The sequence below is a fragment of the Watersipora subatra genome, chromosome 3 (genome assembly GCF_963576615.1).
Source record: "Watersipora subatra chromosome 3, tzWatSuba1.1, whole genome shotgun sequence".
Classification (NCBI taxonomy): Eukaryota; Metazoa; Bryozoa; class Gymnolaemata; order Cheilostomatida; family Watersiporidae; genus Watersipora; species Watersipora subatra.
In genome coordinates this window covers 54,238,422-54,266,158 of record NC_088710.1, presented here as the reverse complement: position 1 = coordinate 54,266,158, position 27,737 = coordinate 54,238,422, and the positions used below count along the sequence as shown (strand labels likewise).

The following is a 27,737-nucleotide window of genomic DNA, read 5'->3' as shown; positions in this document are numbered from 1 at the left end:
AACGATAAGCCAAGTTCAGTTCAACTTTGTTTCCCAGTTGTATGTGACAGTCAGAAACAATCAGTTTCAAAAGTTCTCGTGGATGCTGAGCATACGCAACTTTTTATACAGAGCAGAGACCGTAAAACAGAAATAAAAAAAATTCGAAGTTGTCTTCTCTTACATACAAGTTTTACAAATGCTTCTGTTAGTATACAAGTTTCTCACAGTAACGCTAATTGGTTGCATGATGAGGTGCTACCATTATAAAATTTGAGAGAGAGTTCAGTTGACTTGAATAAAAATGGGAAGATGTTATGTTTTACAAGTGTTTCTCTACAGCTAAATTTCTTGGTAGGAATACCTTTAATTGATGAACTTATGATTGAGTGTAAGTCAGAAAGATCAGAAGAGCACTAAGTAAAAGTAATGACTGGGTAGAGTAGCTAATATACGAGACGCATCATTTTGTAGAACGATTTTAACGTATTATCGTAACACGTACCATCATTAGCGCGGTTCGAAGTCAAACCTTTCGCATGACAAAAAGTTCAACCTAGGCAATGTCAGCAACAAAAAGGTGGAAGTGTATTTCCTATTACATTGACACTATATACAACATGAAAGCTCAAGTTCAACACTTGTTACACACTGATTGATGTGATTGCTATTGTAGTGCACATCTATTATAATAATATGATTACCCGTATGAATGGGCAGATTGATCACCGAGTGTAAGTATCTTCCTTCCTCCAATTTCTAGTGTATGATCAAAATGTTTTCTGCGTTCACATACTTTCAACCTGTAAACTTCTGTTTACAATTTGGCTTTTCCTAAATTCTTAAAATTTTGGACGCTCAAATTCTTGCATCATCTTAAAAAGTACATATCAATTTATTATTGTGGTTACTCTTTAACAAGAATAATTTCAAGACATTCAGTTGTAAATGATAGAATGTCATGCGTGGCTGGCCTACGCATTCACAACTTTAATAGAATGAGCAATCAAGCGTAGGCTATATATTTCTCCTTCAGCAACAAATAACCAATTTTAAGTATATGATGAGTGTAGGGAGTATAACGAAAGGCATACATACAGGATCAGTAAACAATTATATTGATTAAAAAATTATACAAAAGCGTATAAAAATAAAAACTCAAATAAAACAAATTCAGTGATGGTAAAGAGCAAAAAAGCATAAAATAAAATTAGTTTGGGACGGATAAATATAAAAGTTAATTTGTTGAGCTAAAAGCATCTGGAAGGAAGACATGATATTACCCGTTGCAGTATATAGCACAAATATAGTTAAAAATAGAACTACCACATAAAAATTAGTAGTCAGAAGGCATCTCTGAAGTTTGACCAGCAACAAGAAATTCAAAAGCTGTTGTGGATTACTTTTTAGGTTTAATGACATTTCTCTTGGGAACTCCTAACTCTACCTGCTTCACATTACTGCCGAATGTCATAGTTGAAATAGTCTCAGCCAAGTTAGACGCTGCCGGGCTTACAGCTAGAAACAAGACTGCCTGCAACATAATTCATAGATCCTTCAGCCACATGAAGTGAACTCAAATTTATATCAAAAAGCAGGTACCTGTGACAAGCGTCAGCTAGTCATGACTGCAGTTAATATTAAGTACTACAATATTTGACTACCAGGTCAAGCTTTGCCACCCAAATGCATGAAGTCGCTAAAATATGCTACTAATGTTTGACATTCCAGTCATATAGCAATAATATATGTACTTTTCATTGCTTTAATTTAAAACTAAATTCCAACCTTCTGTAGTTGTTAAAGGTTGACTCGCAACAAAATTCACATTACAGTTATTTGGTATCAAAAGATTCACCATGTCTTACTCTGTTGTGTTGTAGGTGCCAAATACGTGGAAATGTGAGTACAAGCTCTTAAAAGTTCAAAAACGAACAGTTAATTGCAGCCAAACGAGACCGCTGTAGTTTGGATTCTCTTTCCAAAAGTCTCAAATGGGACGTAGTTGTTACAAGATGGTTTCTGTTTACACTTTCATGCGACCTCATTCGTCGAAATATTTTCACAAATATACTTCACGCATTCAATAAAACCATGTCTGCTGTTCTTACGCGTCTGTTTTATCGTCATTGTAATGCTGTTACTTTTAGCACTGATATCTTTTAACTTACCGTAAAAAATCGTTAAACTTTTTAACCTTAGCTCGAAGGAGTACATATCATTGTCTGATATCATGACGAGCCTGTTGTTTACCTGTGATAATCGAAAAGTGCTGCAAAAATTATTTTCGAAGTATTGGGTCACATGATCAGATTACGACTTGACGATTAGTCCAAGCCGAAACGAAACTGTAAAGTAGCGAGCATCAATATTTGATACGGGGTCTTCGGTAAAACCCGAAGTGTTTGTCATAAACTAGTGCTACGATAAGTTTATATTGAGCTTTTTATTGGCCTTTAAATTCACAAGGAGAACATCACGTGATAAAACGATAACCAAACTGTAATGACTACGTCAAATAAATAAAACGATTCTAATCTACGGCGGCTTTTCGTTTTTGAGCTTTTAAGAGCTTGTAATCACATTTCCACGTATTTGGCACCTACAACACAACAGAGTAAGACATGGTGAATCTTTTGATACCAAATAACTGTAATGTGAATTTTGTTGCAAGTCAACCTTTAACAATGTCGTTTTGGAAGATCACCGTGTCAGTGGAGGCAGGTAAATAACTGCAGCTTTGTAAAGAAACTTTGTGTGAACGTAATGTGAAAATATGGCAAGATACAAAGATGGTTAATAAGGCAGCAAGAAGTTTACCAAAACAATATATAGCTATGAAATTCATAAAAGAAAGCTGCATGGAAATATGTACCTTAGCATCTCCGCTGAGTGATGGCTGCAGTACTTGTGTAAGCTTGCTGTTTCTAAATGGTATGTGCATAGCTGATTTACCGAGCGCTGCGAAGACCTGCCAACATGATGGAAGAGGTTAGACACCTTCATGGCACCACTCGAACAATTATGGATTTGACACCAATCTTAGCAAGGGAGAAAAATATTCAAGAGTGTTAATAAAAACCTTAATATTTTATCTTGAACTTATAAATACAAGATAAGAAAATATTTATGTTAATATTAATAATTAATTTATTATTGCTCCATTAATTTATGATGCATAATAAATTTATCTTTTTTAGTAATTGCTAGTTCGGTAGTAATATGATGTATGTTATCCCCAAAATAGTAAAAAATAAAATACTAATAATTATTTAATGCATATATAATATATATTATGAGGTGTGATTATATTATTGATATTAGAGAAAAAGGACCAAGGATTAGTTTTCTTATCAGAGTTTTCAGACTTATTAGGGGTTTGAAGCTTGGAAATCAATTTTTCTGGAGAAATGGAGCCTACTTGCATTAACACACTACTTTGACGTGCCTTCTATGGTTGTGCGCAAAAACACGTTAAGTTTTACCCCCAAACCTCAAAACAAATGTGGTGAAAGCATTGCTATGGGGAATGGTGGTCATTTTGTTTCTATAATCCAAGCAATTTTTGCCTAAGAGCTTTTACTTTTCCATGATTGGGATTATTTTTCATAGTGCTATAACTTCCAATAATTGATTAGATGTGAACTAGAGCTAGAGCAAAAATGGCATCTAAGAAAACTTGGACTGGACTTGATTCTGTCACTCTACTCATCTCAGTGATATATCGTCCGTACATCGCTGCCCCTTGAGACTCTAGATACAATAACATCAACTTTCATGCACCACATTGATGTGTGTTGTGGTAATTTAACTGATCAATATTGCAAGCATTTCCTCTCATTCAAAATAAACTAAAATAGTATCAAACCAGATTATATTATTCAACTAATTCACTGTATGCAGACTAATGCAAGTCACCTTGCGACTGTGTTCGAGTATCATCAGGTAGTGATTGACCCAATACTCCCCCTTGAATGAATGAAAATAAATTTTTCCTTTTTACTTGAGACAGTTTAAATTGTGATTTTTGAATTTAGGATGGTCCGATTGACTGATTTCATGTGCTGAGCAAATACAGCTGCTAATTGTTAGGTGGATGCAAAATCACCTACAGATTTTTCTCAAATGAAAACTTTGACAGCATAATAATAAAAAAGATTTCGATTGTGTCTGGCAAATATGTGATTGTTAAACAGCATAATCTGATCAAAATCATCCAAACACCAACATATTATATATTAATCTTCTTAGCAGAAAAACTTCTATCGGATACTGTCAAAAACCAAAAAAGTCAGAGCTAACCATTAGGTCCCTTCTCACGCCTATAGTAATCATCTAGCAGACTGACGCATTATTACCAATATCTATACAGTATATATAAATCTCAGTGTCCATCTGTAATTTGGTCTGTGATTCAGTCTGCTCAGCTATAGCTGAAGCATGAAGCAGCCTGCTTTGATCTCGGAACCTCTCTTTCACCAGACAATAAGCTAACCAATTGAGCTACGCGAGAAGCATTGGATTTATTGAGCGATGTGAGTGGCTATCTACATGTAGGTTAAATGTGCATAGCGACTCTGTATTATGTTACGCGCAACATCACTAAAGCTTGCTCTCACGGCTCTTATTAGTAAGTTTAGCAATATGGATATTAGCTTACTCAAATTAGCCATTGGCAATGTGCCAGACTAATGGCAAGTGGCAGGCAACTACATTACCTGTCACAGTTTATAAACTGTTTTTTAATACCCATGCAACGCCGGGCATTCATCTAGTTAAATATATTTTATACCTTGTTAAGAATACAATAAAAAATCTATTGCAAGTACAAGAAAATTAAGCTTGCCAATAAATAACTGCCCAAGCTATCTTAACACATATCTTTCAGCAGACATGTCTTGTCAGGCAGGATTGTCAACTGATCAGAACCTCATCAAATAATTAACTGAACTTCAATTTCCTCACGTTCAATCTTTAGACCTTACTTCTGTTTTAGCAATTAATTAGAAAACATAAAAGTTATGAAATAATTCTGTTAGTTAAAGCATTGGAGCTTAAAAAAACTAACATCAACATTTAGTAATATTCCCTTAGTGAAATGTTGACGTAGATACTAACCTGTCCCAATGCAGACAGAGATCTATTTATTGCGACAGCCTCCACCAACTGCTGTCCAGAAACCTCTGTTTTGGCCAACCGTTCGGAGCCAGCCAAGTCGACGAGTGTCAAGGTTCCCATGGTCCTTGCATTGCTGACCTTGTCATGTCCCTCCACTTTCAGTATTACAAGCAGATGAGATCTTGAGCTAGAAATGTTCCACTAGACTGTAAGTTTGTGTAATGCATACACAAACATTAGGCAATTGATACACTTTTAGTTACTCTCGACTCAAAAAAGACCAGTCTGGGTGAATGTGGGCTGTTTTCGACCAACCATTTACAGTTTTTTAGTTTGTTACAGTTTTTATTTCTAAGAGTATAGTTGTTAGTATGGTTGACCTGCAATCAAAATACTTAAGAGATTAGCATTGGGCAACCATGTTAACACATTCAATACCAGATGGTCTTAATTAAAGTTATATTTGATATTTCTATAGACTATTACCAATAAGTATACATATATAGATAGCTCATCTGTCAAACTGTCATAAATGATGGATTTTGCAAAAGCTTGAATATAAGCCGATGCCCAAATACCTGGTGTGCTATTTGGGCTATCACAACAGAGTATTGAGTTTAAATATCCAAATAAAACATGGCTAAATTTCCCATGAGTCTTGCTGCTATTACTAGTGCAAAGAAATAGTAAAGTTCCATATGACTGGCATAAATTTGGGCACAGTATGATGAGGCAATTGAAAAAGACAAAATGATGATGCCAAGTGTAATTACAACACACTTATGTAGGTGTAATTATAATATGTTTATTTATGTGCAGATACAAGTAAAATCAAAATTGATTTGTCATTTGTCTGAATTAAGTTATTTACTGCAGTCTCCATTTTTATGGCTGCCTATATGACTTGATCAGAGAAGAACTTAGAAGACTTTTTCCTAGAAGAGTAAATATGCAAGGTCCTCGTATATTGTATTATATATATTATATTATATATATTGTATTGAATGGCCCTCATATAATTATTGTATATATCATATTGAATGGCCTTCGTATATTGTATATATTGTATTGAATGGCCTTCATATATTGTATATATCATATTGAATGGCCTTCGTATATTGTACATATTGTATTGAATGGCCCTCATATATTGTATATATCATATTGAATGGCCCTCATATATCGTATATATCATATTGAATGGCCTTCATATATTGTATATATCATATTGAATGGCCCTCATATATTGTATATATCATATTGAATGGCCCTCATATATTGTATATATCTTATTGAATGGCCCTCATATATTGTATATATCGTATTGGCCTTGATACATTGTATATATTGTATTGAATGGCCTTCAAATATGTATAGATAGGTGAGTGCTGTCACTACTAAAATGAAAACTCAAAAAATTGTGGCCCATTGTAGCCGTCAATTATACAAGATCATAATAACAAACCTCTCAGAGTTCATTTTGGTGGAGGCAACAGTACGATTGGTCATTCCTGTCTTCATGATATGTGAGATGTCTTGTTCTGTCATCACGGTGTGGCTAGATAGTCCTGACATGGTAACAGAATGTCCCACATTCTGTGCTGTCACAACGTTACACTGACTAGTTAAAAGGTCATGTATTACTTCATTATATATCTCAACCATAGAAACCTACAAACAATCATCCTGAATGCAAAACTGCTTTCAAAAATAAGGTTTTTAACCAAATAGGTTGTAGCACAAAAACCTGTCATTATTAATGAGCATCTATGCAAAAGATTTCTGCTAACCCATGCTGAGATGTGTTATCATATGTAGTATTTAAAGCTGTACTATTTACTGTGACACCATTTATTGCAGAACTACTTATTGCGGCACAATTTACTGCGACACTATTTATTGTGGCACTATTTACTGCGACACTATTTATTGCAGAACTATTTATTGCAGAACTATTTATTGCAGCACTGTTTATTGCAACACTATCTTTTGTGGCACTACTTATTGTGGTATTATTTATTGCAGCACTAGTTTTTGCAGCGCTAACCACTGAAAAAAACACCCAGTTGAAATGCAACAATAAATGATCATAAATTATCAAGTTGGTTGATAACAAAACAACAGGTATAGAGATTATTATTGATTTATAGATAAAACTTATTCAATCTTTTGTCAGAATGTTGTGAGTTTTCGCTGCATGATTTACAATGTATTCACCTGATGCTGTCTTTTGTTGTTTTACATAGTCACATTTACTTGAAAAATACCAAACACAAATGTTAAAAAGCCTTCAAGTAGTTAAACAGTAATAATCTAAAAAGATGTTATAGTGCCCGACTATATATTTTATACATTTATGTATTTAACACTCGCTTTTGTTTGGCAAATCTTTATAGCTACTGTCCAGGATTCAGTTAGTCATATCTTTAGCTTTTTAATTGCGCTTCCTATTTATCAATTAATGTTCAGCAAGCTCTATGACTCATATTTTGAAATACCTAATATTTGCCATGTCAGCAGTATCGACTGGCATATGCCGGCTTTATCAAATATAAAGGAGCCTTAATTTTAGAGCAAAAGAGGTTTAGTACAAGAGGCAGTCAGAGATTAAGATTTGATTATACATGTAGTTATCCTCCAGGGTATGGGAGGCTGTTTTATTTAATACATGGACGAGTGCGAGTACACCGTTGCAAAGTAGAAGTCAAGCAGTTCCGTCGTCAATATAAATATAAAAAACTGCCAATCCTCTTTCAATACAGCTCGATAGGTTCACTAAATGCTGAGCATTGAACTGACTAAGCTAAGATTGCTCCAAATAGGGAGAAAATGACACTTTCTTTTTCTATATGGCATTTTATAGACACGCAATCTAAAGCATGGTCATGCAGATTATCCACATACAGTGAGTAATGTTGTCAATTACTAAAGCTCACTTTAAGAGAACTTTACATAGACATAGTTGTCTAGCTCAGAAACTCAAATATGAACTGATGATATGTGATATGTTGTCAAATCAAATGCTTTGTGATACTTTATGGTAGCAGCTTCTCACTGTGAAACCAAATTGGGTAACCGAAACTTTAAAACAATTCCTAAGAGTGTTAACAGAACCGAAGACGCAAAAAAGCAATCATCTCTACAAACTATTAGTGAACTCTCAAGCTTCTGAAAGTACTTTTATTACTATCTCTGATTGGCTTATTATACTAAGGTGATACCCAACAGAAAAGGAGAAGAGATTAGCTTTTCAAAGGGATTGATTGATTATATAGATTGATTAGATAGCGTTGAGTCTAACACTGTTAATTGGCTTCTAATCTAAGCAAACGCTGGTTTATATGATCACTTGTCAAAGCATCAATCACCAATTACCTTAATCACCTTAATTCTTAGAGGTGTAGGTTCACACAGCCTGATTAGCCAGAACTTTAGTTCAAAAACTATTATTTTCATAAGTTTAAGTGTTGTTCTCAGAGTGCAAATTAAAGCCATTTTTTGTTGTACACCTCCAAACACCATGCCATCTTGGTCCCCCACAATGTATTAAACACACTTGAAAACTTATTAAAACACAGCACTAACTTTGGCAGTTTAGTGCTTGGTACCTGATGATCCTAGGAAAATGTAAATAGATGCATTTGTCAAAAAATTAAATGCAAATTAATAAAATGTTAGTTTTAATTTCTGTAAATACACGCGTATAGGACGATACCGTGTATAGAACGCAGTAGATATTTGACCTCAAAAACTATGGAAAACCTGGGTAACTGTGTATAAGACACATCCTAATTTTAGTGCTAAATTTCTATTAGTTTTTATATAGACGGTGTTTCATGTAAATTTTCGAGAAATCCTTCGACATTCGTCATGTTGAATGATTGGTGGCAGCGATCGGTGCTGATGTTAGACGCTTTCCGGTGCCGTACGACCAACAATGTTAAATGAAAAAAAAAGCGGCACAATACAGACCTCGTCTTTATCCTCGGCAGCATGACCAGTATTCTGCAACCGATGGATGTCGTTGTGAATAAGCCATTGAAAGCAGCATTATAGCAGAAATGAGCTGAATGAATGATTAACGGTGAGCATACTTTCATGAAGCAACAGAAGGAATGTCGAAATGTCTACAATAGTGACCACGAGGATAAATATTGTAAAATTGAAATTTTTATAATAAATCTTCGTAAAAATATAATAAATCAGTAAAAAATTCCACATAGCGTAAAGTGTCAAGTATGGGCAACTTCTCAAATTAGACTTGAATAGTAACATATCTCGTCGCACTTGTAAGAAAAAATATTAATATAATATATATATATATACATATAATATTTATATATATACTATAATATATACATATATATATATATATATATACATATAATATTTATATATATATATATACTATAATATATACAACTCCATGATATTTTAGTTCGTTGTGATAGATGATCATCAGATGTGTCAACAAAACAGAGAACAGGTAGCTGCGCAATTATTAATAAATACTTGAAGGTGATCGATTGGTGCAGGTGTTACAGCCTCAGTCTACCAATCTGAATGCCACAAGTTGTGAGTATCGTCAAAAATTATTTTTATCCCAACCTTGATCCCCGGATACAGCTAAATGAGAAACAGGTAAAAACCGCTCTTTTTAGTAAAAAAAACCTATTTTTGTTTTGCTTCATATTAGACATAAAATATTTGTTATTAGTTGTACTTTGCATAATATGTAGACTTTGATGTCTAAAAAACTAAACGAATCGTTGTAAATAGACGCCGAATATGTGCATTCCCCATCAACTTATAGCAAAATTACAGCAATCATAGTCTATAAAACCAGTGATATTGATCAGAAAAAGGAGACAAGTTGTTGATGCAAACTAAAAATATTACAGTTACAGACAACAAATTAAAAAGTTAAGTCTTGATTTTTTATTGTATGGCCAAATGAATGAGTTTGGAAAAATCTCGAAATGGATTAAGCAATTTACATGTATTTTACTGTTCATATAACGTGAACTCCCCATAACGTAAGCGTTCCTGGAACGGATTACTTACATTGTAGCAGCGTCTACTGTACCAGATTTGCTCCCAATGTCAATTTTAAATAAAAAAAAAAGAGTAGTGGAGGATGAATGTGATTATAACTCACAAAACCTGAACTTTAGACTTCTTAGAGACTTAATGATTATAATAACAATGTTATATGACTCACACTGAGCTGATAGTCAATGGACTCCCTCTCATTGGTAAGGCGAAGCAACTCCTGTATTGCTCTGATGTTCACACCTACATCATCCGAGGGTCCCATCATGGTATGAGTTTTGCCTGCCCCGGTCTGACCATACGCTATGATGCAGACGTTGTATCCATCCACACAAGAGGTAATTATGGCACGAGTCTCCTCAAACACCTGTTGACAAATGTCGTACATATGTAGGCCTAGGAAAAACTTGTTACAGATATAATAGAAGTCACCAAAGCTGGCCAATATGCTAGAGCCCAGTAATATTCTAATAATTTATATATAGGTGAGATGTGCATTTAAGTTGTTTATATAATACTCCTAAAAACAACTCAATTAATAACATTGAAAATGCATAAAATGAACTTTTAATATTTGTTGGTTTAAAATATTTTGACATAGACAATGCTTATGCATACTGTAGTGGTTGGTTAAGGTGAGTTTTTGATGCAGCCTGCACACTGATGGCATTAAATAATTTGATATGAATTTTACCAAGGTACAACCTCTACATAACAAATTAATCCAATCTAAAAATTTTCATATGTTAAAACCGTCGCGTGTTGGAGCAGCTGTTATAAGAATATTCTTATAATTATCTATAATAACCCTTTAATAATATACTGCAGATAACTACGCATAGCATTAAAACAAATCAGTATATAAAAATTCATAAAAAATTTAATGTCATTAACTAAATTATATGCAAAAAACTAATCATTAAAAAACAGTGCAGTCCATCACAAACACAAGCAGAAGTGTAGACCAAGCAAAGCTAGTTTTGTAAGCGGAAGCATGGGTAGAAATAGGTGGTGCAACTGACTAACATCGACTAGGTGAAGTTAAACTAAATTACCTTATATGGGGTTTTAATAATTTTTGATATTATGTTAATTCCCTTTAAATTTTCAAGAGCCTTTTTGCTTTCGTTTATGCATGTTCGGCTTCAAGAAATTTTGAAAGCCTTCTATTGGAAATCACTTTGAGACCAGAGTCAAACATTTGCTTGTACTTTACATCATATGTTGGGCAAATGTACTTTACTTTTATGTATATTAGTATATCATAATCCCACGACCAAACACGAGCGAAGCGATTGGTGGGGAGAGTTATGATAAATGCACATGTGCACACAACTTCCAAAAATTATTCATCAACAATGAGACGAACCCTTGTCTCAAAGTTTCATCAACAAATTTAACCATCGTTTTGTAAAGTCGTTAAAGTATAATAACGATACAAAACACATTTAAGCCTATTTAAATATGTTACCAAATCTTTGTAAACCTTCGTTATTACCTTAAAGCTTACCCATCTGATTGGATTATACACAAATAGACAGATTTATTTGGACGAAATTCGTTATTAAAGCTTGCTAAGCCTCACTTTTATAAAAGTTAAGACCGGAAATTGAAATGCCGAGCGACAGAGAATAGAACGATTAAGTCATACGCATTTCACGAGAAAATAACGTGCACATTTCACCAGTCTATAGCATTGTCGAATTGCTAAAGGTTTCTGTAATTAACGTAGGAATACTGAAATCGTTTCATTTTTGCCGATTTCAAAGTAACTGACATTTTAGACAATTTTGAGTACTTTGGTATTCTAACTTATGTCCAACACAGTGTAAGTAAAGGAAATGACGATGATATTTTTTTCTAACGATTCTTATGAGATTATTACGATATTTAATTATAAATTTGGATATTTTTTTTTATACTTCTTGATATTGTTAGCTATGACGTTTTTAAATGTAAACAAAATTGTGCATTGGTTTTCTATTATTACTGTATTACTATATTAATAATATTGGTTATTCTAATAATATCAGTGCATTTTACTTCTAATATTGCATTTCTCCTATTGCAGGGGGAGAGATATAAACATATAATCTTTTCCTTTCATTATTGCTGTTTGTCATGACCAAACATTTTTTTAAATAAATTTTCTAAAAATCTATATAAATATCACTTCTTGATATTGTTAGCTATGACGTTATGAAATGTAAACAACATTGTGCATTGGTTTTATATTATTACTATATTAATAATATTGGTTATTCTAATAATATCAGTGCATTTCACTTCTAATATTGGCCAATATTGCATTTCTCCTATTGCAGGGGAGAGAAATAAACATATAATCTTTTCCTTTCATTATTGTTGTTTGTTGTATATAATAACACCCACACCCAGTACATTACAGCTACCATTGCAGTTATCCTATTGCACTGCAGTGCCATTTGCCTGCTAATATTGCATTTCTCAACCATCAGTACCCTTTCTTTTTTCCAATATCACTTTGGTCATGGGCTGTATGACAGTGGATATTCTAGTTAAAAATAATTATATTAATATTATTATGTAATAATATTAGTATAATTATATATAATAATACACGCTTAATAAATATTATTATTTATTTGAAATTATGTTAAGATAATCATAAGAAAAGGTTAGACTATAGAGCTGTTATTATTATCGACTGATATTTCATGCCAGAAAGAATGCTTATGACAAGTCAGTACTGCTATTACTGTAAACAGAGTGTTAGTCCTGATGAACTAAAGTAGACACGAATAATGCATCTTACCTGCTCTTGGCTTGTCTCTGGGCTATACACTCTGTCAAATGTGAAAGTTTGTTTGTTGCCTCTCACATCATTCAGTGTAATGTCCTCATCATTGGGAAAGTTCAGAATGCATCTCGTGCGCGGGTCGAAACGACATCGGGCAAAAACTCTGATATTTCCATTTAGTTCCTGCAGCTGCATGAACGCAAAAACACATACGACTTGATGTACGAAAGATAATTTTTCACACAGGCATATCCATAAATGTATCATCTTATATGAAAACCACTCAACCACTTCAGTACATAGATTAGAAAATGGATACGTATCTTGCCTAAATATCTGTTCAGAATAAACATCTTTGCTCAAATAAAACGTGAGGGTGTGACCGTGTTTTATTTCATTAATCAGTAGAAATATTACATTAAGCAAAATTGAAGACATAATTACAGTATTGATTAAATGAAAACATACATGGAAGCTTAATCCCTACATGTTAACTCCTGTGACCACTTCCATCGGACTATAGTAAGCTATCCTATGGATGTCAATCTGTATAAATTTCTTATTCTTGAGAGGCAGCACAGTCTTCAGTTTATGAATTTTTTGTGGCATTGTTAGTGATAAGCATTGTCAGGGTCAAGAGAAACTCTGAGCGCATCTGGTACTCATGTATATGAAAGGTCTTATAACCCATTTGGTAATAGGATGAATCTTGTGCTACTCGTGTGGCATTAAACACGCTGCATGACATGATATTTCAGGGTTACATCATAAACCATATGCGACATCATATGTTGAGTGTAACATCAAATGCTGTCTGTGATACCACAAACCATATGCGACGGCACCATGTATGTGACATCAAGTCCTCAATGTTCAATTCTTTATCATTTGTGACATCATATACCATGTGTCACATCATACACTAAGTGCAACACCAACCCATTTATGACGACATCACACGCTTGGTGTGATCGCAAATCCCAGGTGTGAATCACAGGTGGGGCATGATATCATATGTTGGGTGTGACATTTTACACTAAATGTGAAACATGGAGTGTGAAATATTATGCCATATGTGACATTACACGATTGGGCGAGACATCTTAAATATATATATGTGACGTGACACTACAGGTGTTACATGACACAACAGGTGTGACATGACACTACAGATGTGACATGATACTACAGATGTGACATGATACTACAGATGTAACATGATACTACAGGTGAGACATGGCACAACAGGTGTGACATGACACTACAGGTGTGACATGGCACAACAGGTGTGACATGACACGACAGGTGCGACATGACACGACAGGTGTGACATGGCACAACAGGTGTGACATGGCACTACAGGTGTGAAATAACACTACAGGTGTGACATGGACTACAGGTGTGACATCATAAAATATGTGTGGCACAATATTCTAGGTGTTTATATGATAAAATATGTGCACCAACATAATCTATAGTAGATATGAAATCATAGATGTGTGCAAAGGTTTAAAATATGTGCATGTATAGAAAAGATAGATAACATACTTCACTGCTGCGACATCTAAAACAGCGGTTAGTTCACGATTGGCCGATAAAATCATAAATCTTTACTTCTCAAAGTGTAAGGAACCATACGATTGTGTGAAGCACATATATATGTGACACGCATATATGTAAATACATGTATCTAGCATCCACCAACCTTGTTATATAGAAGCTTCCGGTGTAAAAACTCTTTCCGGTATAGCGCTCTCACTTCCTCAAGCTCACTCTTTGGTACGAGAGATCCTGAGCTTGGAAGCTTTTTGGATGTCTCCACTGCCTGTAGGTTACAAACGCATAATGAACTTGCGTGGCACTATTTTGGTAAGTAGTAAACTATTTACCAAAACGCAAGTTTTGTTTTACCAAAACTTGCGCTTTCACCAAAACTTGCATTTTGGTAAAACAACAAAACTCTAAAAAAGCAAGGATTTTATTGTCTTACAGCTATAGCCATGTAACTTCGGATACAAATGAGCTCTTCAAGCCAGTGTAACTGAACTCTCGAACGATATTCATCATATTAGAATTTTTTCAATAATAAACAAAAAATAGAATCTGTAATGACACTAGCCTTCACTTTCAGTCAACACCAACAATTGCAGAGTCACACCAACCATGGCAGTCACACCAACCATTGCAGAGTCACACCAACCATTGCAGAGTCACACCAACCATTGCAGAATCACACCAACCATTGCAGAGTCGCACCAACCACTGCAGAGTCGCACCAACCATTGCAGAGTCACACCAACCACTGCAGAGGCACACCAACCATTGCAGAATCACACCAACCATTGCAGTCACACCGACCATTGCAGAGTCACACCAGTGCAAATGAACTGAAGAAAATGATATGTGAAGCTGCAGTCAATGTTGCAATCCTACCAAAATGCTTCACACAAAAAACCAAGTTGAAAATTTGAATGCAGCCAACCTTTGGTTAAGATTTTAAACGATCAATGGAAGGTGGCATATAGTCACTAAGCTATGATGCCAATGAATCTGGAATAACAATAAATCGGCAAACTGAATGCTCCTTACTGTCAAGCATGCTGAAGCTAAAAAAAATTTCAACGGATTCGTTTATTGCCATGTTAAAACAATAATGATAACGTATAATATTAATGATGCCATTATAACTACTTGTATGGACATTTTAGAGTAATATTAGAGACTAAATAAACAGAAACGATGCAACTGCCATAAAACAGCATGAGGGATAACTCCTTACCGTTTTAATAAGTGTAGCCAGTTCTGAGAAAGTTTGTTTTACTTCCAATTTCAGTAAGTGGTGAGACTCGCTGATGAGTCTGGCATGATGGGAGAGAGATCTGACAGACTGCTTTGGCACAGAGCTCTTCGGTCTGGTGTCTTGCTGGCCTCTCTGAACATGTGAAAGAGAATTCACCTAAAATGATGCAGAATGAGATTATACATGTATAATACTAGGAGAATCTTGAAGAAAAGATGTATGGCTCCAAGATGTCTTCCACTCAAATAGCAAACAAATCACAGCATTCTGCTACCCAGAATTTTATATTCCAACAACTCTGACTCTCTTCAAGCCTCTGACCATAGAATCATGAATTCATCTAAATTGATTATATCTGACTCAACACCTAGCGAGTTACTGCTGGACAACAAAACAATAGAAGGGATAAAAAAAACTTTTAACATTTGCTTTTACCTGTAATTGAGATGATCGAGCTGAAACTTCCAGCTCTGCCACTCTTTTCTGCAGTTCTTCTATCTGAGCAAGAAACCTTGTTTTTTCCGAATGAGCAGTATTCAGCAATTCTTTGTCTTTGTCATATCTGTGTTGCTGAAAAGTGCTGATATTATGACTTATCATGAAACAAAGAGAGGGTTAGAGAGAGGGTGAAAAAAAAGAGTGAAAGAGGGAAAAAAGAGCAAAATGGAAGAAAAAAATTGAGAGAGAGGTGTGGGGGGAGAAAAAAAGGCACTTCATCATATCATGAGTCTTAACACAAACAGAGAGAGAAAGAGAGAAAGAAAGAGAGAAAAAAAAGAGAGGGCCATTACAGTTATAGATCAGCCAGTACGGGTGGAGCTATCATTGTTTATTGACAGAAGAGTCTGCGCATTTTGTGTACATTCTTATTTTATATAGAAATAATAAACACACAAGAAAGTGTGACCCATTCTTTATTCAGTACCTCAAATATTCTCTAGTATTATCTTTAATGTAGACACTCTCATATCAGCATTCAAAGAAACAACAAAATTACAGACTATTTTAAAAGATGTACATCTTTATCAAATATTTAGTGCTAAACTACAATGTCGAATACAAAAGCATTTTTAACACACCCAATCTGAACCTTCGCAAAAAGTTTGGATACTACTGCTACAGAAAAATACATAGATACTCTCGCAGCAATAAACATCTTGATATCTGCTTACACTTTGCCCATTGCGTGTCCGCAGGCAAACATGTACACAAATATTTATTTACATGAACAATATACATAAACAATTTAATTCACATGTACAGATGTTCTACAAATGTTTTTTAAAAAAGCATTAAATTATTTAGCATCATATTTTGATTAACACATGTCATCTATACAAAGAAAATAGCCATTCATGAATTCATAGAGAGATCCATAGATATAACATAGGCACTTATATGATATTGCAACTGAGACTCGAGTGAGCTTAGGCAATAGCCATTCATGAATTCATAGAGAGATCCATAGATACACCATAGGCACTTACATGATATTGCAACTGAGACTCGAGTGAGCTTATCTTCTGGTCCTTTTCGAAGAGAACGTGAGAGCCAGGAGCAGTGCTTGCACTAGCAAAGCTGTTATAGCCTGCAAGGTGCATATTCTTCACGCAGTCTGTGACATCATAATTGCTTGCCCTGAGGGCAGCGAGAATATCACGTGTGTCTGTCCAGCTTGGTATTTGTTGCTGCGCAAACAGAGCAGTCATACAGATATAATAGTTATATATAAAATATTTACTATTATATATCACTCACTTTAAATTTGCATTTGATCTCTATCAATTGCTCTAAAATATCAAAAACCAGAAATAAAAAACTGATATGCTTGTAATCTGTTTTTGTATAAAGGAGGAAGCAACTAGGGAGCTTATGAAGCATCATACAGTAACTACATTTAAAATACTTTATGTAACTAGTGTGTGTAATCGCTGCCGTATCGGCATGTCACACAACAACACTAACATCATCATTGATAGGATTAAAGAATGCTAAATGTACAATAAATTCTACAACCTTGAGTTCACATATCATCAATTTGTTTACAAAACATAGCCAAAGTTCCAACTCTCGAATACAACTATACAAGTGGACTATCCTTATAACAAAGTCTCTGAGTGCAGAACAGGAGATTTAACCAAATCATCAGATGCTCAAACCAAAAGATCGTTGTTAGAATATTGGTTTGGACAAGCACTAGAACATGTATGAAAAAATTAATGCAGAACACAACTTGTGGAGTTATCTACTCTTTTTCTAAACTTGATTTAAATGTATCAGTATGGTGAGATCTGACTTACTCGAACTTCTGATATGAGTGACTGAATTTGCTCGGACTGAAGCTCAAGACAGACGGGCAGCTTCACCCACTCTCCTGATGCCACATCAAAAAAGCAGTGAACGTTGTGTTCTTCTTTAAATATGTAGGTAGAAACATCCCCTTTAACAGGATGTCTCAGCTTACCAGTCCTGTCATCTTCCGACCCTTCTGCTCTGTTGGTCTGCTGCTGTCTCTAGAACAAATGAACTGTACGCCTCGAGACCTAAACTTAGTGTATATATAGCACTTAATCCGTGTACAAGTTATGATCATAAAGGAGAAGCGGGGAGGGGGGTCAATGACAACATCAATGATCTGTAACACAGAACTGTTCAAATTTGGAAAAATCTAACATGCAGTTCAATATTTAAGCAACAGTAAGTAACAGTAAGTATTCACAAACCACCTCACCATAGTGCTACAGCATTGTGAACACACGCCAGTTTACAGGTTTTTATTCAGTTTTAGAAGCTGTACAATTCCTGAGTAAAATTTGAAATAGAGCTATTTTACATAAAATATGCTAATCAAAGTATAATGCAAAATATTACAAATTAAAAAAGAAACATTTGTCAAACCATGCATCTATACATGCTAAGGATCAGACACAGACCAGTGAAGCCTAATTGCCAATCTCTATGCAAAATCCCTCTCTTTAGAGTAAGATGTCTGCTTGCTTTATTGATGTGTTTGGTGTGTTTTAAGATGGCTCCGTAGTCCGATCATTGCTCTGCATTGACGATTGCAATGTGGACATTGGTAGTCATCATTCATCAAAGTATCAGATGAGCTAAGCCGCACTTTTCGTGCTGCCCTGAGCTCTTCTCTGTGACGCATTTTTTCATTTTCAAGTATCTTCACCCCTTTATGAGTTAGAGTTCTCCATCCAGTTCTTCTCGTGGCATTCCATTCCCAGGTTTCACATCTGATGTGACAATGCTTCAAGCTATCTTTGAGACAGTCTTTATAGCGCTTTCTTTGTCCCCCCTGTGACCTCTTCCCATTTTCTAGTTCGGCATACAGAATCTGTTTTGGTAGTCTGCAGTCTGGCATTCTAACCAAGTGTCCAGCCCAACGAAGTCTGTTCTTAACGATCATACTTTCGAGGCTGGACATCTTAGCTTGTTGATACACACCATTGTTAGTGCGTTTGTCAGACCATTTGATCATTAGTAGTTCTCTCATTTTCCTCATGTGATAGTTCTCCAGAACCTTGACGTCAGTGCTGTAAGTAGCCCACGTTTCTGAGACATACAGTAGTGTGGGGACAATTACTGCCTTGTACACTTTTAGCTTGGTGTCGACTTGCAAGACTGGATTTTCAAACACTCTTTGTCTCAGTTTTCTGTATGCTATGCTAGCTCCTTGCAGTCTTCTCTCTATCTCCTTCCCTAGGTCGGCCTTGGAGGAGAGATTACTACCCAGGTATACAAAGTCATCTACCGGGCAAAGTGGTTCGCCTCCGGCAACAATGCGTGGAGTGACTATGTTTTTTCCAGGTTTCGGCTGGTACAATACTTGAGTTTTCTTTGCATTCAGCTTGAGTCCAAGAGCCCTGTAAGCATTTTCAAAAGCTGTCATGACTTCTTGAAGATGTTCTTCTGTATGAGCCACGAGAGCATTGTCATCAGCATATTGGAGCTCAAGAACACTTTGTTTCGAAGTTAGAGTTTTAGCCCGAAGTCTCTGCAGGTTGAACAGATCGCCTATTCGATAGTTCAATGTGATACCTTCAGAGAGTTCTTGTTTCACAAGGTGCAGTACAGCACACAAGTAGATAGAAAACAGCGTTGGCGCAATCACGCAGCCTTGTTTCACCCCAGTTTTTACTCCAAAAGGATCCGTTTGTTGGCCATCCACCAAAACTGATGCGTTCATCTCATCATGCAGAAGCTGCACAATAGCCACAAATTTGGGAGGGCAGCCGATTTTCTCAAGTACTTTGTATAGAGATTGTCTGTCAACAGTGTCGAAAGCCTTGGTAAGGTCTATGAAGGCTATGTAAAGGTTCTTGTTCTGTTCTCGGCATTTTTCCTGGATCTGTCTAGCAGCAAATATCATATCTACTGTACCCCTGCCAGGCCTAAAACCACACTGCGTCTCTGGAAGAATTTTTTCCGCAACACTGGAGAGTCTATAGGACAGAATTCTAGCTAGAATCTTCCCCGTTATTGACAAGAGGGATATCCCCCTGTAGTTCCCACACATCGTCCTATCTCCTTTTTTGAAAATGGTAACAATCAGTGCATCACGTAATTCATCAGGTATTTTCTCAGTTGTCCACACAAGTGTAAAAAGGCAGTGCAGTTTCTTGGTAAGTTTAGTTCCACCATGCTTGAAAACTTCTGCAGGTATTCCATCAGCGCCAGCAGCCTTCCCACTCTTCATTGCTCGAATGGCGGATTTCGTCTCGACTAGTGTTGGCTCTTCTCCTAGCTGCAGATGGGTTGGCAGCTGTGGGACTTTCTGCAGGACTGGATCAGCTACAGTGGATGTTTGGTTCAAAAGATTTGAAAAGTGTTCTTTCCAGCAATCTCTGATGGCATCTTTGTCTTTATGGAGCACACCACTCTTGTCTCGAACAGGTACAGAGCCATGTGACGGAGGACCGTACAGTTTTCGTGTCTCTGCAAAGAAATCCCTTGTCTTATTCTGATCCGCCAAGCTCTGAAGCTCCTCTGCCTTTTGTGTCCACCATTCATTCTGCATCCTTCGAACTCGTCGCTGCACATCTGTTCGTATGCTGTGGTATGCCTTCTGTTTCTCCTTGTTTCTAAGATCGTTTTGCCAGGCTGCAAATTTAGATCGTTTTTTATTTATAAGTTGTTCTATTTCTAGGTCATTCTCATCAAACCAGTTTTGGTGGTGCCTTTTCGCTTTGCCTAATACCTCCTCGCATATCTCAGTGATACAGCTCTTTAGATTTGTCCAAGTCGAGTTGACATTTTGGTCATAGATTTCAGCTGATAGTCTCTCATTGATTTTTGTTTGAAAGTCTTTTTTCACATCCGGTTTATTGAATAGATTCACGTTGTACTTTGGCCTTGCTGTCCGTTTAGCTCTTCTCTGTTTGGGCTGTAGAGTGAAACTCAGCAGTTTTCACCAATCTGTGATCCGTCCAGCAGCTATCTGTTGAGTTGATCGCTTTGGTTACTCTTACATCTGCCAAGTCCCGCTGTCTGGTGATTACATAGTCTATCAGGTGCCAGTGACCGGAGCGAGGGTGCCTCCAGGTTGTTTTCCTTCTATTCTTCTGTCTGAACAGAGTGTTTGTAATCACAAGGTTAAGTTCTGCACATTTGGTGAGAAGCATGAGACCATTGTCATTCATACTGCCAATTCCCTCTTTGCCGATGACGTCTTTCCATGTCGTGCTGTCCGTATCAACTCTTGCATTAAAGTCTCCAAGAAGCACAACCTTGTCGGCTCTAGGAATATGCGATACAGTGTCATCAAGAGCTGAATAGAATAGCTCTTTATCCTCTTGCTCGGCCATCAGGGTCGGAGCATAGGCGCTGATCAGTGTTGCTTTCCTGTTCTTACTGATGTTTAGTTGTAAGGTCATCAGTCGATCTGAAATGCCGACAGGAAGATGGTCCATGTGCTTAACAAGCTCATTTTTAACAGCGAAACCTACCCCATACAGCCTATGATCTTTAGCATCTCTCCCTTTCCAATAGAATGTATAACCACCTTCCACTTCTGTCATCTGGCCCTCATCAGCAAGTCTTGTCTCCTGTAGTGCAGCAATATCAATATCATGTCTTCTTGAGCTCACGTGCCACAAAAGCTGTGCGACGGTCAGGTCGATCACTGCGCTGATTGTCCATGAGCGTGCGTACATTCCATGTTGCTAGTGTAATCTGTTGTTTTCTACCGCAAATAAGGTGAACCATCTGGACGCGGTAATCCAGCCAGGTGAGAAAAGGAACAGACCATGTATAGGACACCTTTTCTAGTCCCTTCCTCGGATTGAGGTGAGCAGGGCGGTCCCTAAAAAGGGCTGCTCAGTCGTGAAAGCAACTACCGAACATCTCTCCTGTTCCATTCAAGAGACGAGCGACTGATAAACTTCCACCGCCTGCGTGCTGGTTGGGAGCTGAGGACTCCCAGGTTTCACTACCCTATCCCCGTTGCCACCTTCCAATCGCCGCAGGGCTTGGTTGGTTGGTTTGGTGCAAGCAGAAAGCTGTGCGTGGATTTAAGTGGTTCTTCTGATGCACTGCAGAGATCCACTAACTTGGCTAGTCATATTCTGATCCAATGGCAAGAAGACCTAGACAATTGGGAGTATGACAAGTTGCAGTACGCGGCCGTTGATCTACAAGAGATTCTTTCGCCCTTCCAACTGGTGTTTTTGCTGTCGGGATAGTACATGCCCGAATGTTGGGTGGATGTTGTTTTTAGTTCCCATCCAAACCCTCCTTTCAAAGAAAGGGAGGGGTTGCTGGTTTAGTTGCCGGCGACCCGACCCATGGCACAGGTAGTACTGGGTTACATGGTTACCCGTAGCAGGCTAGCACCTGACCTGATTGCCAATGCAATGCCACTGACAGGAGGAGAGGATCGCAGGTTGAAGAGTGACGGAAGGCGAGCAGGTAGACAAGTGACAGGAAACTAGCACGAAGAGGAATGACAGGAAGCTAAAAAGCGGAAGAATGATAGCAAGATAGCAGGTGCAGGAACGACAGGAGGCTAGAAAGTTGAAGAATGGCAGGAGGCTAGTAGGGGAAGAAGTGACAGGAGGCTAGCAGGGGGAGGAATGACAGGAGGCTAGCAGGTAGAGGAATGACAGGAGGCTAACAGATGAAGAGATGCCTGAAGGTTGAGGAGTGACAGAAGGCTATCAGGTGCAGGAATGACAGGAAGCTAGCAGGTAGAGGATTGACTGAAGGCTAGCAGGTAGAGGATTGACTGAAGGCTAGCAAGGTTGAGGTTAGAGGAGACTAGCAGGTAGAGAAATGACAGGAAGATAAAAGATGGAAGAATGACAGGAAGCTAGCAGGTGGAGGAATGACAAGAGGCTAGCATGTAGAGTAATGACAGGAAGATGGAAAAATGACAGGAAACTAGCAGGTGGAGGCATGACAAAAGGCTAGCATGTGGAGGAGTGACAAGAGGCTAGCAGGTGGAGGAATGACAGGAGGCTAGAAGGTTGAAGAGCGACAGGAGGATAGAAAGTTGAAGAATGAGAGAAAGCTAGCAGGCTGAGAAGTGACAGGAAGCTAGCAAGTGAAGAGTGACAGGAAGCTAGCAGGTGAAGGAGCGACAGGAAGCTCGCAGTTAGAGGAATGACAGCAGGCGAGCAACTGGCGAGTAAAAACAGGAAGCTGGTAGGTAAAGGCATAAGCTGCTAAAGTTGGCTACAAGTTGTATAACAAGTTAGCATAGCAGATCTATCTCATCAGATGCTGTTTAGAATATGTACAATTGGTTTAAGCTTACTGTGTCATCCCAAATGGCCTTTCCATATTCCAATTGCATCAAGAACTCCTAAAACAGTGTGTGAACTGGTATTAAAAAGTTGTTCAGATTTCTAAATACTTCAAATTCAGATAAAAGCAAAGTGTGTAATACAGTGACAACCAACACAGTTGCCAGAGAACTGAAACAGCGACATACTCACAAATAGAAGATAAACGCTAAAACAATAATAACTAACACAGAAGTTGAACTAATGACAACGCAAGACGCCTACTAAAAACAAAATCATAAAAAAATATTTCTCCGCATCTTCCAAACAAGCGGTGGATACACAATTCTGCCACGAGCAATTTTCATGAATCAAATGTAACGGCTAGTGATAATAGGGTTATATGAGGTCACTATTATAGGCTATCCTAATAGTATTGTAACTTCACTGACAGTTATAATTATATATAAACAAAAATTACATCTACTGATATGCACAACCGCTCTATGCTTTAATAGTTCATACTCAGTGCTATGATCTACCTCATAACACTGAGTATGAACTATATATCTGTATGGATGTAATTCATACCATAGTACGGCTATCATACCATAGGACAAAAGTGTGATCATGCTCTATGATTTCATTTTCTGTACAATTGTTAAAAAACGCATCTTACAACTACAACTATGTGCATTGCAAGTGCAATCCACTAGATGAGATATTCCAGTATTACATGTATTTGGATTGCAAGTACCAATAATCTACAGACAAAAATTCTAGCACTGCATGAATACTAAGATAATTATACAGCTTAGTCCACGCTTCAAAGACACCTTAACATTATTCTTTTACTCCGTTATGAAGTTCTTTTTCTTCCAGGCATGGATTTGTAAAATTTATCATTGAATGAGATTTATCCCGATAAAGTCCATATAGATATGAATATTAACAACATTCACTGTATAGAAACAAACCATATAGCTGTATGGATACAAATCATATCCATGCATAGATATAAGGCATACCACTGCATCAATACAAACAATACCACTGTATCAATGCAAATATCTGAGTAAAATCCAGACATACATGAGTACCACCAACACAATATTACACCACAAATCACATGATTCCATAGATGCAAGTCACACCTTGCCCTGATGTAAGTATAAACTTACTTTTTTAAGAACTGGGTCATCTGATACAACCTCGATTGTCTGAATCACCCCATCATCATACCACCTTTCGGGGAAGATCTTCCAGCTCTATATAATAAACCTTCTCTCATTAACTTGATAGAACTACTATCATGCCTCTCTATGAACGCCACCTTTATTTGACTACCATTTTGACATTCATTATGTTTAATCTTTACGAACCAACAATAACAAGTGATCAATAGAAAAGTGTCCACAAAGTGGTACTAATAATGACTCGGTGACATCAATAACAACTAATTCTTTCGTTGTGTTTGTAGTGGTTGCCATGGATTTAGTGACGGTCTACCTAAGAAGATAGATCATCACAATCATCAGAACTCTCATTCGGAGTCGCTAAATCACTGACCTGAAAACCTCAAAGTATTTTGATGAATATTGAGAATAGTCTTTAGGAGCGCCGAATAGAGCATCGTAATAGCAGCCATTGTTACGGCATACCAAAGTTCATTTTCTTACTCCAAAACTTTTAGGTTTTTGCCTTAAAACTTTGAAAGCAACACTATCGAAATGAGCGATAACTGTATCCGTCTAAAATGTTTTATTCAAAGTAATTCCTTGTTTAATTCAGTCAAATGTTTCGACTTATATGAAAAACCTTGTAGTAAAAACGTTGAGGCTGACGACCTTAACATCGCTATACCTGGGAGTGCAAAATATAGGCATTAGCATCGCTTCACCTATCAAAGAGTTAAATTCATCTTTCCAAAATGCTGACCAGCTAGTAAAGAAATAAAGCGTCTATAAGAAACGGGTTGAAGAATAAAACGTCATGTGACTCAAATAGAAGTTTTACTATAACTTTAAAAAAAGGTACGGTAGGTAACCTGTAAATTGCAACATTTCAGATCACAGGTCAAATATTGAAGGTTATGGGCTTACATTATTGGAATCCAGGAAGAAGCGCTCTCCACCATGATATACACAGGAGTGCTCGCTGCCCTCTTTGTGATAGAAGGTTTCAATAACAATATCTTCATCCTTAAACATGTATTTTATATGATTAAATGATTAGCAGAGCTGTTTCAAGACAACTTGCTCTCATAATTTCAAATGAAGATTATCTTTTGTAAATTACCTTCTTAATGAAAACTGGGCTGCGGCATTTATGACAATGCCAATTAATTCATAGACAAAACCTCAGCTAACCATAGCATTGACAGTCAAGACTACTGGTACACTTACATAAACTTATGCACTTACACCCACTTGCGTACTTACACCCACTTGCGTACACTTTAGTTTGAAAATACTAATTTGTTGCACCAAGGCTCATGCATTTAAAAGAGCACACTTTCAGCAACACCTTTATGCAATTTCTAGTCCGAGAGGTCAAGCAATTCATTCCAGCTGCCAGAACGTTTGTACACATTCACCAAGTTGATGTCATAAATTAAACACATCAAGAGAGCTTTATCACAACGCCGAGTGCCTCAACTTGAGATAAACTTGAAAGAAGCCATTTATTATATCTCAATAAAAGATAAACTACTATTGATGGAGAATGAAGGAAACAAATATGCTACAACTCGCAAAACAGTCCACTATAAGAGTGTGTTGAGCAATGCATTGATTGTTACAGTTTACAACCATCTGCTGTAAAGAACATGCGAGTTATTTCATCCTAAATACATAATTGAACTCCAGCAATTTTTGACATAGTTTTGTTTCTGAAACAATATTTTAAATAAATTCAGTAGTGAAAGCATTTTAATTGATCTCTCTTTATTATTTCATCTGGTTTGAATTTTGAACCCGCGAATGCATTAGCCCAGATCCTAGCTCTAAAATTTACAAGAAATAGAGTGTTTGTAACAATAGAGCGTTCTGTTACTAGTTATTACAGTGCTAAGACAAAACTTCATTAGACTTGAGTTATTATCTAAGACACTGGCTGTGATAGAGATATAAGCTAAAATGGTTCCGTGAGCCTCTTTCAGTTTATTTGGAGACTTATTAGGTTAGACCCATTAATTTCATTTAATGCTGTGAATCAGTTCCAACTTACTGCAAAAGCCTTTGATGATAGCTATTACCTTGCGATAACGATAAACAAAAAAAATATAATATTATTTTAATATGTACCCTACCGTATAAAGATTTATTTCCATGTCATTCTAATGCTCAACACAAGTTAATGCTACTTTTTCAACTGAAACTCAAATACATCTACAGCAAAGACTGGTTTTGGAACAACTCCTTATAAACACAACAAAGTTTTGTATACTTTTATTGAACACTTTCCATAGAGATTCTGGGAACTGAGTCCGTATATTTAAATTTAGAGCAGATAACTTTTGAAAGAAAAAATACTGTACATAAAAAACCAAATATATTAATAAAACACAAAGAGAGATAAATGCTGACTTGGTCTCTTTGTGCTAGAATAACTTGATTCATGTGATATGCCACAAGCATCGCCAGCCCTCAGTAGACAACAAGAATTATAGGCCTCTGCAACTGATAGGTCAATTTAATTCCTCCCCAAGTCATGTATTTTTCAAACTAACTGAAGTTGCTCTATGATCAAGAGTAAGTGTGTAAAAACCTCACTCATGCGTATGGACATTAAGTGGCTTCACTCTTGTTGGCGAGGATTTCCACTTGAGAATTAACATTAATAATAATTAATTTCAATTAATTAGGTAATCAAAATAATTTTTGGAGCAGCTACTGAAACTAATCTAAATTTAGAATTTGAATTTTGAGTGAACATTGATCTCATTACGTAACAGTTAATTAATAATGTATTGAACTTTCTCCATCTTTTAAATAAACAGTAAAACACTGCTCCTGCTCCTACTGCACCTGAACATTGGATGCACCAAATATGGTAACTGTATGAACCCGATGAAAGATTCACCAGTGTTTGTAACCACCAAATGATGCGCTCCAAAGATCCACGTTATGTACAAGGTTTACAACATTTCCTGATACTTCATCTCAATTCCTTATGAATTCAAATGACATCATCAGCCAGAGCATAGCGAAACATTGAATTTGTACTGGTCACCTACCGCATAATTGGATGGACAGTGAAGACGGTGTAAATCATC

General features: G+C 36.5%; 1 protein-coding gene across 1 annotated transcript; it reads right to left on the bottom strand.

The window, feature by feature from the left end:
* Window positions 1–1,074: 1,074 nt before the first annotated feature.
* LOC137390741 (kinesin-like protein klp-3) lies at window positions 1,075–27,737 on the bottom strand (the record flags this gene model as incomplete). Its single annotated transcript, XM_068077064.1, has 15 exons — window positions 1,075–1,513; window positions 2,855–2,950; window positions 5,098–5,284; window positions 6,563–6,768; window positions 10,319–10,516; window positions 12,944–13,117; window positions 14,634–14,753; window positions 15,708–15,884; window positions 16,164–16,298; window positions 17,216–17,416; window positions 18,029–18,241; window positions 23,494–23,541; window positions 24,643–24,729; window positions 25,564–25,662; window positions 27,699–27,737. Coding segments are annotated over 15 exons (2,115 nt in total), but the record flags the coding sequence as incomplete, so codon positions are not given.